The sequence below is a fragment of the Erpetoichthys calabaricus genome, chromosome 6 (assembly GCF_900747795.2).
Source record: "Erpetoichthys calabaricus chromosome 6, fErpCal1.3, whole genome shotgun sequence".
Classification (NCBI taxonomy): Eukaryota; Metazoa; Chordata; class Cladistia; order Polypteriformes; family Polypteridae; genus Erpetoichthys; species Erpetoichthys calabaricus.
The window spans coordinates 44,970,054-44,984,529 of NC_041399.2; the positions used below are offsets into that span (position 1 = coordinate 44,970,054).

Here is a 14,476-nt window from a genome sequence, read left to right on the forward strand (position 1 = left end):
AGTATATCAATCATTTGCCACTCAGAAGCGACCCATATGTAATTATTTAAAAGAAGGAAAGAAAGAAAGAAAGAATTATGCAAGTTTATTCTCACCGTGTTTAAAGTTTGGCCCTAAACTTTAATCTACGCTAATACCTAAAATGGATTTAATTGGAATTTGCAAACTTTTAAACTTAATTGGAAAGCCTGCTAATGTAAATATATTGAGAATACATGCCTAGTGGCTTTTCCAGTTATCGCAATTGCTTCATGAACAGAATTACTGAGAATTTTAATGACTAATCTTGTGCACTGGAAAACATTGGAGTGTGTAAATTTGGAGGCAAATAGTCGGTACTCCACTGTTTAATTTAATGATGTCAACCCAAAACTTCCAAAGAGGTCATAAATTCTCAGACACAGTGAATGTTTGTTTTCCATCAGTGCACAGACACACACACACACACACACACATATATACACATATATATATATATATAATGTGTGTGAGAGAGAAATATTTTAAAATAAAGGCAAAATTTTTTCGGCACTGTTATTTCTGCTGATTATATAAATGGCCATTTTGCTGACGCTTTACATTGCACTGTCCAGTGTTAAGTTTGCATTGCACTGCTCATGGTCTTCCTGAATTTAGTCACAAAATTGTAAACTGCTATCTTTAGTAACATCCGACTTACTGCTGCTACAGTAGCAGTCTGTTTTTTATGTATGGTATAATCTTTGATATTCCTTTAGGACGTGTTAAAAAATGTTTTTTCATTTTCTTAAATAAACTATTAATTTGGTTTATGCCTAGAGAAACAATAATTGATTGCAGACCGTGTCCCCATTGTTGGATGATTCATGCCTTGTGGCCCTGAGCTGGATTAAGCCGGTTCGAGTACACATATCTCTCTCTATTAGGGGAAAAAAAAAATTCTTGGAGGGCTTGGAAGGAGACGAGATGTGATCTTCTCAGAAAACAATTTGACGTCCCGTGAGAGAGACTTTAAGTGTCACATGAGACAAAAGGACAGCTGCTGTACAGGCTTTTAAATGATTGATATGCAACACGACAAGCAGAAAACGCAGCAGAAAGACAGCAGCTGATCAGGCTGCATCTCCTCAGTGTGCGTTCAGCAATCTCCCCTTGACATCACGAGCAGCAGAGACAAGAAGTGGAGAGCGAAGCGAGCAGGGGGCAAAGCCCCCTAGTACTGTATATATGCGTGGTATTTCTGCTGAGGAATTGGCTCAGGAATCACTGATTGCCATCCATGAACCTGCAACATTTGGGTTTCAAAGATGCGCTCAAAAGTATCCTCTTCAACACTTTGAGCAACAGAGACATCTCTCTGTTACTGAATGCAGAATCATCTGACTCTTAGCCGTGCTTCCTGGGGATGGCAGCGGAGCTCCCAGTCAGCCCCCAGCACCACTGGACGGCCACAGTTTCACTTTCCCTCCAAGCCTCCACTCCTCCCTTACTAAGACATCAGCACTGGGATGTGAACACAAGTCCCAGGAACTGCAGGCAGCAAGTTGTGTCCCTAAGCTAAATGTTGATTTCCATTCAGCCAGCAGCCAGTTTGGCCGTCAGGTGTTTTCTTGTGCAAAGGCTCCTCCGCCACACGGTGCGCTTCCTTCCACTTACACTCGGGATTTGCTGCGAGTAGCAGTTGGGAGAGGAAGAGACACCCTAATAACAGAGACATATTTAAATATGTACGAGTCTCTCCTTGCTTTCTAAGACAAGCTCTCTGCTGTTAAAAACTTAGAATAACTAATTGGTAAAAGTCATAACTGAATTTTACAAAAGTAGAAGCATTAGGGCTAACAAAGAAATTGAAGAAACTGATGGTTTTGTTTTGTATTTTGTTTCCTTTTCTTTAGATTGCATCATTAGCTGGACCTGGTGGGAAGGTGGAAATAGAGCAAAACTTTCTTAATACAAAGTTAAAAACTATTACTGCTTATTTTGGCAATTTAATCAAAGTGGACTCCTAACCTAACCGAACATTACTATCATGTCAACATGTCATCTTTTTCTCTGTCTAATTCAGACTTTTTGTATAAACTGCTAAGTTTAAATATTTTTTTACCATATTATTTAGTCAACTAATCATTAAACAATTAAAAGAGATAATTGAATACAATTTTTGGAGGATTGTTTGTTTGGTAAGGTTTTCATGGGACAAATAGTGAATAGAAAAAAAAATGTTCATCACTTCACGTCCCCAATCTTATTTACCACGTTGCCCAGATGGTGACAGGCTGGATGCGGCTGACTTAGTTTCCTTTTCTAAAGTAACGGCTCTTTCTGGTGAGTTTTCAGTGTGTACCTCATTTCTTCTTATTTGGATGCAGCAATGATGTCTTCCAAGGTGGGTGCCCAGCAGTACCTTCACTAGATGCTCTTAATTGGATTCTGTGAATGTTGTGCTTCTGTACTTCAAGGACCGGCTAACTTGTCAAGGTTTTCACCTTATTATGGAGAGCTGATAGAACTTTATTTAATTTGGCCCAAGGTTACCTGCAGCTCCATTTTCTAACCATACAACACTCATGAGCGTATGTGGCAATGGGGTTGCATGACAAATAATAAATCGAGGGTTTCAGGTGCGATAAAGCCACCGCCGTAGTACTACTACACCAAGCCTCCGACTACTCCTACAGGCCCTGTAGGTTCAATTGTGAATTAAACTTCAAGGTACTTCAACATGTTCGTCAGTTTTTTTCCCAGAAAAGAACCAGGATCCCACCTGTGGAAGTGCTGATTCTCCTTCCTGCCGAGTGCACACCAGAGCTGGTAAGCGAGGAAGACGTAATGCCCTCTACCCAGACTTGTGTGTCCATTTTAAATGGGTTTGACTTACCATGAATAAGGCAGCAGCTACTCTCAGTACAAGTATGTGACTCCATAGTCCTGAAGACAGTTCAGCTCAGAGCTGTGTAGAAGTCATTCATACTCTTGGGGAACACACAGCCATTCCAAACTCGCTTGTTGAGTTGGTCCATTCTTCATTTACTCCAAAAATCTGAATTGCTTCTCCTCAAACTGAGGTTTAACTCCTAGCTGCAGTCTTGATCCCAGGACCCCAAACATACATTGCTTTGGGACTGGGTGTGCTGTTTGATCATTTGACAACTTTCTCACCACCCTCTGCATTTTGTTTTTTTTTTTTTTTAATTATTTAAGATCAAACCCCCTTATGCCACCCCAGTCTACCATACTTTTTGCATAACCCCAAAGCGGTGGGTTTTTCAAGCCCAAACATCTTCCCCTAACCTCGGCCTTTGTTTGCCTCTGTTCTTTCACTTCCATATCTCAGTAAAATCTCTAATAAATTATCCGAACACAAAAATAACAGTCTTGTCTGTGTGCATCGTGTAGCTGTAAGGATGCAATTCTCACTGTCTGGTACGTGTTTAATGTCACTGTCTCGTAAAAGTGCTGATCTCCATTTTTGCTTGTAACAAACAGACTGGAACTGCTCAGGTGCCATTGTGAGCCCTTTATGATTTTGATTACGAGTGCAGCACAGACCATGTCCGTTCTCTCAAGAAGTCATAATCGGGATTTAAAACAAAAAAACAAACCAACCCATATTCCACTAGGACCTTTGCAAACTTTTGCTTGAAATGCAATACAACGCATTTGGTTAGTCCATGCACTACATAAAACATTCCAATAGATGGTGCACTGCAGATATTAACACCGAGGTTAACGTGGATTACTTAGATTTCAACCCCTCTTAGATGGGTAGCACAGCTAGTCTTGTATATAAACGTGTGTGTGCACATCTGTCCAGCCCGGAATTGAGAGGTGGAGTCTGGGTAAGGGCTCCACCTCTGAGGAAACACAAAACTCGCTTAGCCACTAACAACATGAGCAAGGCGCGCATGACAGCAAAACGAAACTTCCAAAGACAAAGTCGCGTAGCCGCTAACATCGGCAAAACCGTATCCCTTTTACTTTTGCACCAGCAATGCGGGCACATTGGCAAAACAAATCCTCCTAGGAGAGAGACGCCCCAAGTAGTTCCTTTCAATTACTTGACATCTCTACCTTTCAATTTATTTTTCTTGAGGATTTCAATAGTTTCTAGCACCCCGGGCTTACACAGCAAGTTCTATCTAAATAAGAAAGGCAAGCAGCACAACTCGAGTAGAAGGCCGACTGCTACTTCATGGAAAGGTGACTTTGGGATTCTCAGATTATGCAGGTGCAGTTTTCTGATTGAATACATAAAATGAAACAACAATATTTTTCTCATTGTTTTTTTCACACACACATGGATCTGCACTGGCAATCGGAAGGTTGTCGGTTCGAATCCTGTAAACGCCAACAAGGGACTCTGCTCTGTTGGGCCATTGAGCAAGGCCCTTAACCTGCAATTGCTGAGCGCTTTGAGTAGTGAGAAAAGCACTATATAAATGCAAAGAATTATTATTATATTGTTTTGGCACTGTAAATGTTTAAATGTAGCATAGTATTAGAAAATTGTCACTAAAGTATAAGAGTTACTTAGTTCAATAGTAAGGTCAGAATACAACTGGAACTGAACCCAGTGACGAGTCCTAGCAGCAGATAGCAACATGCGAGGCCATTAAAAATAAAAAACTTACTACATCCAAACAGGACTTTCTCTTGGTACTGAGAGAGAAGAAGGGTGTAGAATTGTTTCAAGAAAGATGGCTCCTTGTCTTGCTGCACTGACATAAGTGGCCTAATGCGGAAACTTGAGAGACTACAATGCACTAGAACAGAGACTATTTATAGACTCAAAAAGAGGTCTTCTTGATAGCGCTAATAAATACGCATCATACCGATTGCTTTGCCAATTTTATGCATTTGAAAGAACCATATTAGAATTGTGAAAATGTACGAGAAAATTATTAGGACCATTGACTCACACATGGAGAAATGAAAGTTCTATATATCTTACTGGGATAGCAGTCAGGGCCTACAAAATTCACATGTGGCACAGCAGAGCCCAGAATTTACAGTGTGGTCAGAAGGAATGGCCAGCTAGAAGAACGCTACAGCTTGGTGCCTAAAAGATCCTGAAACCTCGCTTGGTAGATGAAGTGCTGCCACCGCAGCCCCGTCTTATGAAGCTTGAGTTAATGATGCGGTTTGTCAAAAGTCTATCAAAGGCTGGTGTCTGTTTGATGAGGTTGTGGCAAAGGTTTCTGGTATTGTCGGAGTGTAAATTGAAGGGAAAAATCAGGAGCGATGCATTGTTACACGAAAGGGAACTCTTCTGGAACAGGGACGGCAAATGCAGAATTTGAGTAAATCTCACAGCCCGTGTTGGGATGATCTGCTAGGGCTGAGAGGATCGGAAAGAGGAGCATCTGATGCGCAACCAGCTGGAGATTTTAACTTGCTGGAGCTTAAGCAACAGCTTTTTAGAATTGAAAACATTTTAGATAAAAACTGCTCACCTTTTAAGAATGAAAAACACAGCTTCCTGTTCAAGAAGTCGAGTGGCCCATTCTCACCAACACTTCCATTGTCCTTCCTTACAGCTCGGTGTTCTGTTTAGCAATAACTTTCTCCTTCATAAACCATATTATTCATAAAACGTGTGCCGGGTTCACCTTCTGTTTACTCGCACGGAAAGTAACTTTATAATTAACACATCGGATTTCTGTGCTAGCCATTGATTGATCCAGACAGGAACTGCTGCTCAATAGCACTTGGTAACTGAATGAATGATGTCAATGGCTTCTGTTAGCGGAGGCTATTGGAGACTTGCCACTGCCGGCTCCATTTATGGTTGTGCGTCTATAGAAGCGGTCAGTACGCCACCGATACACACAACCCAGGAGAACCTCCAGCCCCTGCTGGGCCATGCATCTTGTTAGTCTGTCCTGAGCAGTTAATTCTAACTGGAGCTTAGTGTTTTTAAAATGAGCAAATGGTACCCGTTGAGATAAGGTGGTTGAACACGTTCTAGTGAATTAATTCAATTTCAGATTGCAAGAGACAATCCTGGCAGCACTGGGTACAAAGCAAGAACAGAACCCTGAAAAGGGTGGCAACTCCATCTCCGGACTAAACGACACAGCGGGGAAAAAAAAAAAATCACAATATTCAGAAATATAAAAACACCATAAACTCCTAGGGACAAAGTGACGGAGAAGTCCCAGACGTGAGACCTGACCCCACACCACTGGGTCCATGAAGCAGAAGTGCTAACACTAGTAGCGCCATGCCACCTAAGCTACAATAGAACAAAATGTATTCAACGATCCCAACCTCCTGCTTCACATTCAGAATACTTTTAATTGCATCTCCCAAAATACTGAACTATTCTCAAGACGATGACTGGGATTTCAAAATGGTAAGAATGAGATTAACAAAGCAACAGAGTTGACGGTGATAAACACAAATGTATGTGCATGCTAATGCCCTCAGGAGACAAAGCCGGTTAGTTCTGTTGTGTCGAGGATAATCGCCACTCCTGGATGGGTCAAGCAGATCGTCACAATAAGGCCTTTCCTTTTGTGGTCCGTAACAACTTTCTCAATCCCCCGTCACGGTCATGGGGGCCCAAAGCCTATGGCTGCAGCATTTACTTACTACTTTATGGCAAACCACTTTGGATAAAAAGGTACCAAACAACCGAAAGATACAACTGGTTACATTTCTTTCGGTTTCTGTCCCCCCACCGCCCCAAATGGAGGACAGACAGGTGACGTGACTTGCTCAAGGTCACGGTGGCAATACCAGGATTTCAGCCCACAGCCTCAGGGTTTGAAGTCCAAAGGTTTAACCTTTTAGATGACCGCACGGTGAGCCAGTCCATCGCAGGGTTGCTTCTCCCCCAGACACACACACAGGGTCAGTTTGAAGACCCCAATTGATCCGACATGCATATCCTTGGGGATGAGAGAGGACGACCAACATGCAAACTCCATCCAGATAACATCTAGTCATGAGATTTAAATCCCGGATATGGCAGCGCAAACCACGACGATAAAAAGACAGAAAATGGGGAGGCAGATGAGCTTTAAATAAAGAGGAATCCCTGATAAAAGCAAGTTTAAAAAACAAGGTGGAAATAGAAAGTGCACAAGTGGACCAGAATGTTTTGTATCGCACGGTGCGTCTCTGTAATTCACTCGAAGAAGGTAGACTAGCTGACCTAATGTCATCCATTGGTTAGAAGTGCTGCCCCCCAGACAATACGTTTGGTTCAAATCCCCATCAGTGTAAGGTCTGAACATCATCTTTGCTTTTTCTGAAGATACTAGAACCTGTGCCAGCCTGGGACGGTAAATGGGTGACTGGCAGCTCCAAGCTGACTGACTTGATACAAGTGGGTGCAGGTGACCATGTAATGGACTGGCACTCTGTCTCGTTTAAATCCTGCATTCAGTCCATGCTGCTGGAAAAGACTTTGGCTCCTGACAACCCTGTAGTGGAAAACGGCTCAAAATATTAGCAGATGAAGCAAAGGGTTTAGTAGCAACAGAGCGCAGTGAACGTCTAAAAACCACATCACCAATCTCTGGCTCTATAGCAAGTTCTCTTCTTTCAAAAAGATGTGCCGAACATCTTAAGACTCCCCTTCATTGCGACCACCGTTGTGGTTGTGCCAGGGTGTCACATTAAAATTTCAGTTTTGCATTTTCTTTTTCCTATGGTGGCCTTTCTGAATTTTTATTCTTTATTATCTAGGACAGGGGTGTCAAACTTCAGGCCTGGAGGGCCGCAGTGGCTGCAGGTTTTCATTCTAACCCTTTTCCTAATCAGTGACCAGTTTTCATTACTAATTAACTTGTTTCCCTTCATTTTAATAGCCCTGTTCTTAAGGATTTATTCCTCTGAATCGATTCCTTTAGTCATTAAATGGCAGCCAAACAGAAATGAGACGTGAAACGAGCTAACAGATGACCAGCTAAACTGGGGCTTCAGACTCCAACCAGTTTCACAATGAGAAGTCGATACTTGCTGTTAAACTCGCTACTTAATTCCATGGCTTGGAGGTGTTCTCATTCTGCCACAGCAGACATTTCCAGAACTGTTGATTCTAAGACCACCCTCACAAAGTTTTGGTGACCCGAGAGATCAGCCTTACGGAGACCTCCACCTTTCTTTATTTTCATATACTGCGTGATGAGCACAGGTGAGCTGGTCATATGGATTCTTGTTTTGGGTCTCATTGTTTGGCTGCTAATTAAGAAAGGAAACCATTAAGGGGCCAGAGTCAAAATTAATTAAAATTAAGGCAAAAGAAGGTAATTATCAGCAAAAACTGGTCACAAATTAAGAAGATGGTTAGAATGAACATCTGCAGCCACTGTGGCCCTCCAGGACCGGAGTTTGACACTCATGATCTAGGACTTCTTGCCTCCCAATTAATTTAGATAATTATGTAATGAGGGTTAGGGGTAAGACAGTAGTACCACAAACAGCCTTGGCTGTTTTTGTCTTAATATCTCCGTCCCCCAACTGTAACTGTCTGGCTTGCTGTTGCCGCCTCTGTTCAGGCCAAGACCAACCTGCAGCAAGTCACCAGAACCTGCGAGAAGATCGTAGGCTGTAACTTCACACACATTCAACTCCTATAAAAGAGTCCAGGGGAGGGAAGTGGGCCCCAAAGATCATTGCTGATCCAACTCACCCAGGTCATCACCCATTTCACTCCAGTAAATTCCTTCATGCTACGAAAGCAGGAGCAGGTTGGGAGCATGGGCCTGTGACGATGCGGGTTTGCTCCAAGCTCCCATCTTGCTTTTGGGATCCCATGAACCCGACACCGTCGGTAATGTCACCAATGAGCTTCGCAGTGAGGCACAACAATGAAACAAGGGGATGGTGTAAAAATGCCAAGTGCTTTTATTTTAAAACCAACAAAAAAGTGTCCAAATAGTGCAGCGCATCAATTCCTTAAATAAATAATCCAATAAAAACAGAGGTGAAAGGTGGAGGTTAAAATCCATTAGAAAAAAAAACAATCCCTTTAAAAACAACGAAGTTAATACAATGGCTGGAAGCAGTCTCTTTAAAAACACAAAGCCTGGTGCCTTCTGTCACTGGTGACTCAGTTTCTCCCATCCAGGCTATGCACCAGGGGAGTCGCTCTACATGCAGATGACCTTCTTTGCTCTACTGGTCTGGTGGCCTTCTAATCCCTGGGACCAGTTCTGCTCACCTAGACCGAGACTTGGGCTCCCCAGCGACCAGGATGCTCACACTGGGGCTTCTATTCCAAATCTGATTCCCGCTGCGGTGAGCCAACCTTCTCCCGGTCACTCCTGCACCAAACGCACTCAGCAGGAGTGACCACTACCGCCGGCCCTCGGGTGCCGGCCAAACACCCCACTCAGGCTCGCCTCTCCCAGCTGCTTGTTATCGGCGTGAGCCTGCACTCGCTCATTCTCCTTCTCTCCTGCACCTGTCTTCGCCTCCTTAACCTCCATCCGTCTTTTCTTTCTTTATCCTCCCTTACTATCCGCCTCACGCTTCTATAGATCACAGGGACGTGGATCAGCAGCTCCCAGGAACAATTACGGATGCGGACGACTCCTCGCCAATGCACTTACAGTAAATGAGAACCGCCCACATCAACGAATTCCCCGGGAACTGCTTGGCCACACACCACCATGCCCCCTCGCTAAGCCGCGAGTGTGGCGATTATTTTAAAAACTTGCCCTTTTGACATGAGCTGTGGACCTGCTATACCACAGGGTGGATTATAGCACGTTGCCACACAGCAAACCACCTGGATCGAGATCAGAGTCTGGCCTTGCAATGAGTGACACCTTTAATATATATTATATAGAAATAAATGGTGGCTGGAATGCCAATCCTGCCAACAACCCCCAAGTTTTTTCCTGTAAGTTGGAAGACCTGCTTTGCAGGGCTGGATGCAGATTCACGTCATACCCAGGACAGAGCAAGTGCAGGTTAAGGGCCTTGCTCAGGGGGCCAACAGAGTTTAGTCACTTCTGGGGTTTATGGGATTCGAATCGGCAACCTTCGGATTGCTGGCTCGGTTCCCTTGGCCTCAGAGCCACCACTCTGCCCATTTAGCGAAAGCTAAAACAAATCATCAACTTAGCAGTTATTTTCTACGTGCCGTTATTCTGACTAATCAGGGATGACCTTCTACTCCATATCTATGTATACCTGCACACCAGATGGCCTGCACTTTTTTAATCCTACTATTTTGTATTGCCCTTGAATGCTGAATCATTTTATATTTTGTATGCCAAGTTGTCCTTGTATGTTGAACCAAAACTATCAAAACAAAGTTCCTTGTGCCATTCGTGCACCTGGCCAATAAAGCGAAATCCGATTCTAAACTTTGAGTGTCGGTTTCTGAAGCCATCGACTGGTGCAGCTTTTATGACATCTAGTGGCCACATGAAAAGAAAGCATTAGGATAGAATGAACAATGTGTAAAACCGCAATTACATTTGTTACATAAAATAATCACATCACGTATACACACACAAAAAATATATTATATATAAGTCTAGAAGAAGTTTTCACATTGTTAAAACAAGATAGAATCAATGCATTTCATTTGGCTTTTGACATTTAATCAACAGAAAAACTCTTTAATGTCAAACAGATCTCTGCAAAGTGGTCTAAATAAATTACTAACATAAAATGGACAATAACTGATTGCATAAACATTCTTCCCCCTGTCAAGTCCGTGTTTAGTAGCTGCACCTTTGGCAGCCTTCAGTCGCTGCACAGGTCCCCCCCATTAGCTTTGCATGCCTGGATGCGGACATTTTTCTCGGTTCTTTTTTGTAAAGCTGCTGCCGTTCTATCAGGCTACATGGGGGTCAAGGATGAAAAGCCCTTTCAGTCCAGCTACAAATTCTCGGGTATGCTCATCAGTTTTAAGGCATTCTTGTTTAGCTTTGGCCTTATGCTGGGAGGTGTTGTCCTGCTAGAAAACAAAGCTCTCAAGGTGCAGGTTGTGTGCAGACTGCATCAGAGTTTTCTCCAGGATTTTGCTACACATTCATTTTACAAGCATTCCAGGGTCTCTGCAGAGTAGCATCACCACAGCCAGCACGCTACTTCGTGCTTTTTGAGAACATGTAATGCTTGGTTCACGCTAAACATGGGGTCTGATGGCCAGTATAGCTCAGTTTTAGTCTCCGAGATTAGAACCTTCTACCAGCCAACTTCAGATTCTAGTTGAGATAGCATGAGCTTTTCCTTTTTAATATATAAAAAGTCTTTGTCAAAATGGAAAAAAATGTTGTCTGCACAGTGTTTCCAATCAAAGGCACTGTAGCTTGTAAATCCTTCAGAGTTCTGCTAGGTCTATTGGTGACCTCCATAACTGGTGGTGTTCTTGTGCAACCACTCAGTTTTATGTAGAAGGCCTGCTCTCTGCAGATTAACAGCTTTGCCATACTCTTCATTAGTGAAATAACTGGACTCCAAAGGATATCTATCCCCCGACTTATGCATTTCAAACCCCTTTTCACTTCAATTCCATAGGTTAGATCGCTATACGGTCTCACCACAAGTTGGTTGGACCTTCTAGATCAGGAGTATTTACACTACAATCGATTGAGACCCCTTGACCTCAGACAGGTCATCTCTAATGAACTAACATTGTGTCTTCTAAAAGCTAATTGGATGTAGCAGTGGGGACCGAGTGCTGTCACATTAAGGGGTTATACAAATTAATTCTTTCATGTTTTATATTTGCAATTAATTTAATCACTTTACAGAGATGTGCTTTCTCTTCGACATTAGTCTCACCAATCAATTTCAAAATGGACAAATGAAATCCGTCAATATTGTATAATACTAAAATGGGGAAGCTTCCTAAGGAGTGAACACTTCATAAGCATTGCATAAAATACACACACACACACATCAGAGGTCTGATTTATGTAGAGTGGGAAGCATCCACCGATCAGGGGGGCTCCAGAAAATGGGCTGACTTCCCAATTGTTTACAGGAGCCATTACATCAGGGGAGCACCAGTTTCATGTCTTGACTGCCTAAGACAAAGTGTAGGATCAGCTGGAGCCTCCAAAGGTAACTCTAGGCACATGCATACCAATACATTGTTCATGCCCGAGGTATAAAAGCCCCTTCCAACTACTGAGGAACTGAGCTTGAAGTTAGGAGGTAGGACAGTGACAAGGGTTCAAGCAGCAACAGGTGGGGAGCCCAGCTTAAAAAGAATGGGTGGGTGAATGGGTGGTGGGCATGAAGAGCTGTATGAACAAGTGGAGGAGGCACATTGATATGCAATTCCATTTTCTTCTGTAAATTCCTATTTTTCTTGTTGTGTTGTACAATTCCTAATAAAAACCAGAGTTTCAAGTGCCCCAGGTGAGTGATGAACAAGTGGGTGCAAAGGGACCTGTGGCTCTAGCTGTATTGTTGCATAGATGATACCCAAGAGGGGAGTGCACTGGTCAACGTGTGAACGTTCTGCCAAAAGGATTTGTGCCTAGGCGCCAGGGCTCAGAATAAATGTTTATTTAAAATAAAGTCTGATCTAGTTTCTAGGATTGCCTTATATACACTGCACTACAAAACCAAATATTGCCCCCTTTAGTGACCCCCCCCCCCCCCAGTTTATTTTTTTTGTCAACTATGAATTTAATCTGCACCCAGCCCTTTAAGGAGGTCCTCCCACTCACAGGGTAAACTTGGGGGTTGGAGGCAGGAGTGGCACTCCAGCTACCATAAAAACCTCACACTGCCCCGGATTGGTGCCGAGGTGTCACCCACTGCACTTGCGTCCCATCCAGGTGGGCCAGCGGGTGGTGGATGTGGTAACGTGCTATCAGCGCACGCTCCTGAACTATGATAATAGCAGTCTAGTTTTCCTACCCACATCCCAAACACATACCGCTTAGATTAACTGGCAGCACTGCATTGGCACAGCATCAGCTTAGGTGGTCGCATAACAGTCTGCACAAGTGTTGGTTCCCACCTTCCACCCAAGCTGCTAAGACAGACCCCAGCTCTAAATTGGATAAGCAGTTTAAAAAACAAAATAAAATAAAATGGAAGGAGCATACACAAAAAACTTTTATCTGCTGTGCAAAATTCTAATAAACTAGCACTTGAAAGTCTGGGGGACCCCCTCCTCACCGTCTTGGTGGTAACAGATGGTCAGTGTTTCAATAATGCAGCATTGGGGGATGATAGTTTTAGAATGAAGGACTTCCTGTCCTTACCTTTGGGAACCAAAGCTGTCTTTTGTTTAACACTTGACTAGTGCCGAGATTTATATTAAAAAAATAAAAAGAACAGAAGCACAAAGAGAGCCTCTAGAAACAAGACACGACGCTTGCCAAGTGAGTGATGGTGCACCCGAAATATCAAAATGGAGGAAAAGCACACTGAATGCCATGTATCTAGTCTGCCAGTTCTCCAAATCAGCCGGTTCCTCCCAGCAGCCATGCTGTGCAACTTAATATACTGAAATGTTTGTTTTTTTTTTGCTTCACACTCAAAACGGAGACTATAAAGAAAATCAAGGGGTCTCCTCCTCCACAGATGTGGGCACTCCAACCAATAGGCTAAACGTTAAACTACATGGGGAGGGAAGTGCCAGCTACTGGCAGCCGTATCTCCGAGGCAGCTGTTTCCATTGAAAGAGTGATATCTTGCATATTTATTCAGGTTTGGCAGATGCTAACACTGAACAACGCCCCCCCCCCAAACCACCAATCAAAGCAGCTTTTTGCAGTCTAAGAAATATTTAGATATTGTGAAACATTTTCTTTTCATATGATTGATTGCTAACCTGCTCAGGCAGGTGGCACATTTATAATCCAGAACATTAACTTAAACTAGTTGGATGCATGGCAAGTGTGGAAGTTTAACATTGGACTTTCCTGTCCAAATACTAATTCGCCGATTTTCAGATCTACTTATCCAGTTAATTTAGGTAAAATGTACAAGAGCATAAGCTAGAAAAAAAAAAAAATATAGAAGCCCATACCGTCATCATGTCCAGTATTTTAAGATGCACTTTGATGGTTCAAGAGAAAACCCACTGAGGGAACTGCCTAAAACAGAGGTCTCAAACTTGGCAACACGTTTTTGTCCTAACCTGTGGTGGGTGCAGCAATGCCCCCCAAACGACCCTCAATTTACCCCAAGGGGTCTTCCCAACAACTAAACTACGTTAAGTTCACTTTTTTCAACCCATTAAATTAGTATCACCACAGGTACTTGCCCCATTAACACCGGTGTATGTTCTAGTTAGATGGTGAACTGCTGGTTATTTTGCCAATTGTATGCCATTGTTAATTGGCATCTGGTTACAGAAAACGGCTATATTCATGGCTTTCAAGATAAAGAAGCAATTACAATTAGAAGATCTTAATATGCAAGTTAACTAAAGTGAATCACAATAGTGGAGCTCAAACATTAATGGCTTCAGCAGCAATAATTCACTTCCAATTAAGAAACTCTGTTGGAACAAAGACTTCCAGCCACTGTGGCTCACCAAGACCAAACCTGGACACAATAA

General features: G+C 42.9%; 1 protein-coding gene across 1 annotated transcript in view; it reads left to right on the forward strand.

Moving 5' to 3' along the window:
• tgs1 (trimethylguanosine synthase 1) overlaps positions 1–2,082 on the forward strand; it is a 58,385-nt gene extending 56,303 nt beyond the window's left edge. The window contains exon 13 of the mRNA XM_051929064.1: positions 1,875–2,082. Coding sequence (XP_051785024.1) covers positions 1,875–1,988 — 114 coding nt within the window. The 3' untranslated portion in view covers positions 1,989–2,082. The remainder of the gene's footprint in view (positions 1–1,874) is intronic.
• Positions 2,083–14,476: the final 12,394 nt, after the last annotated feature.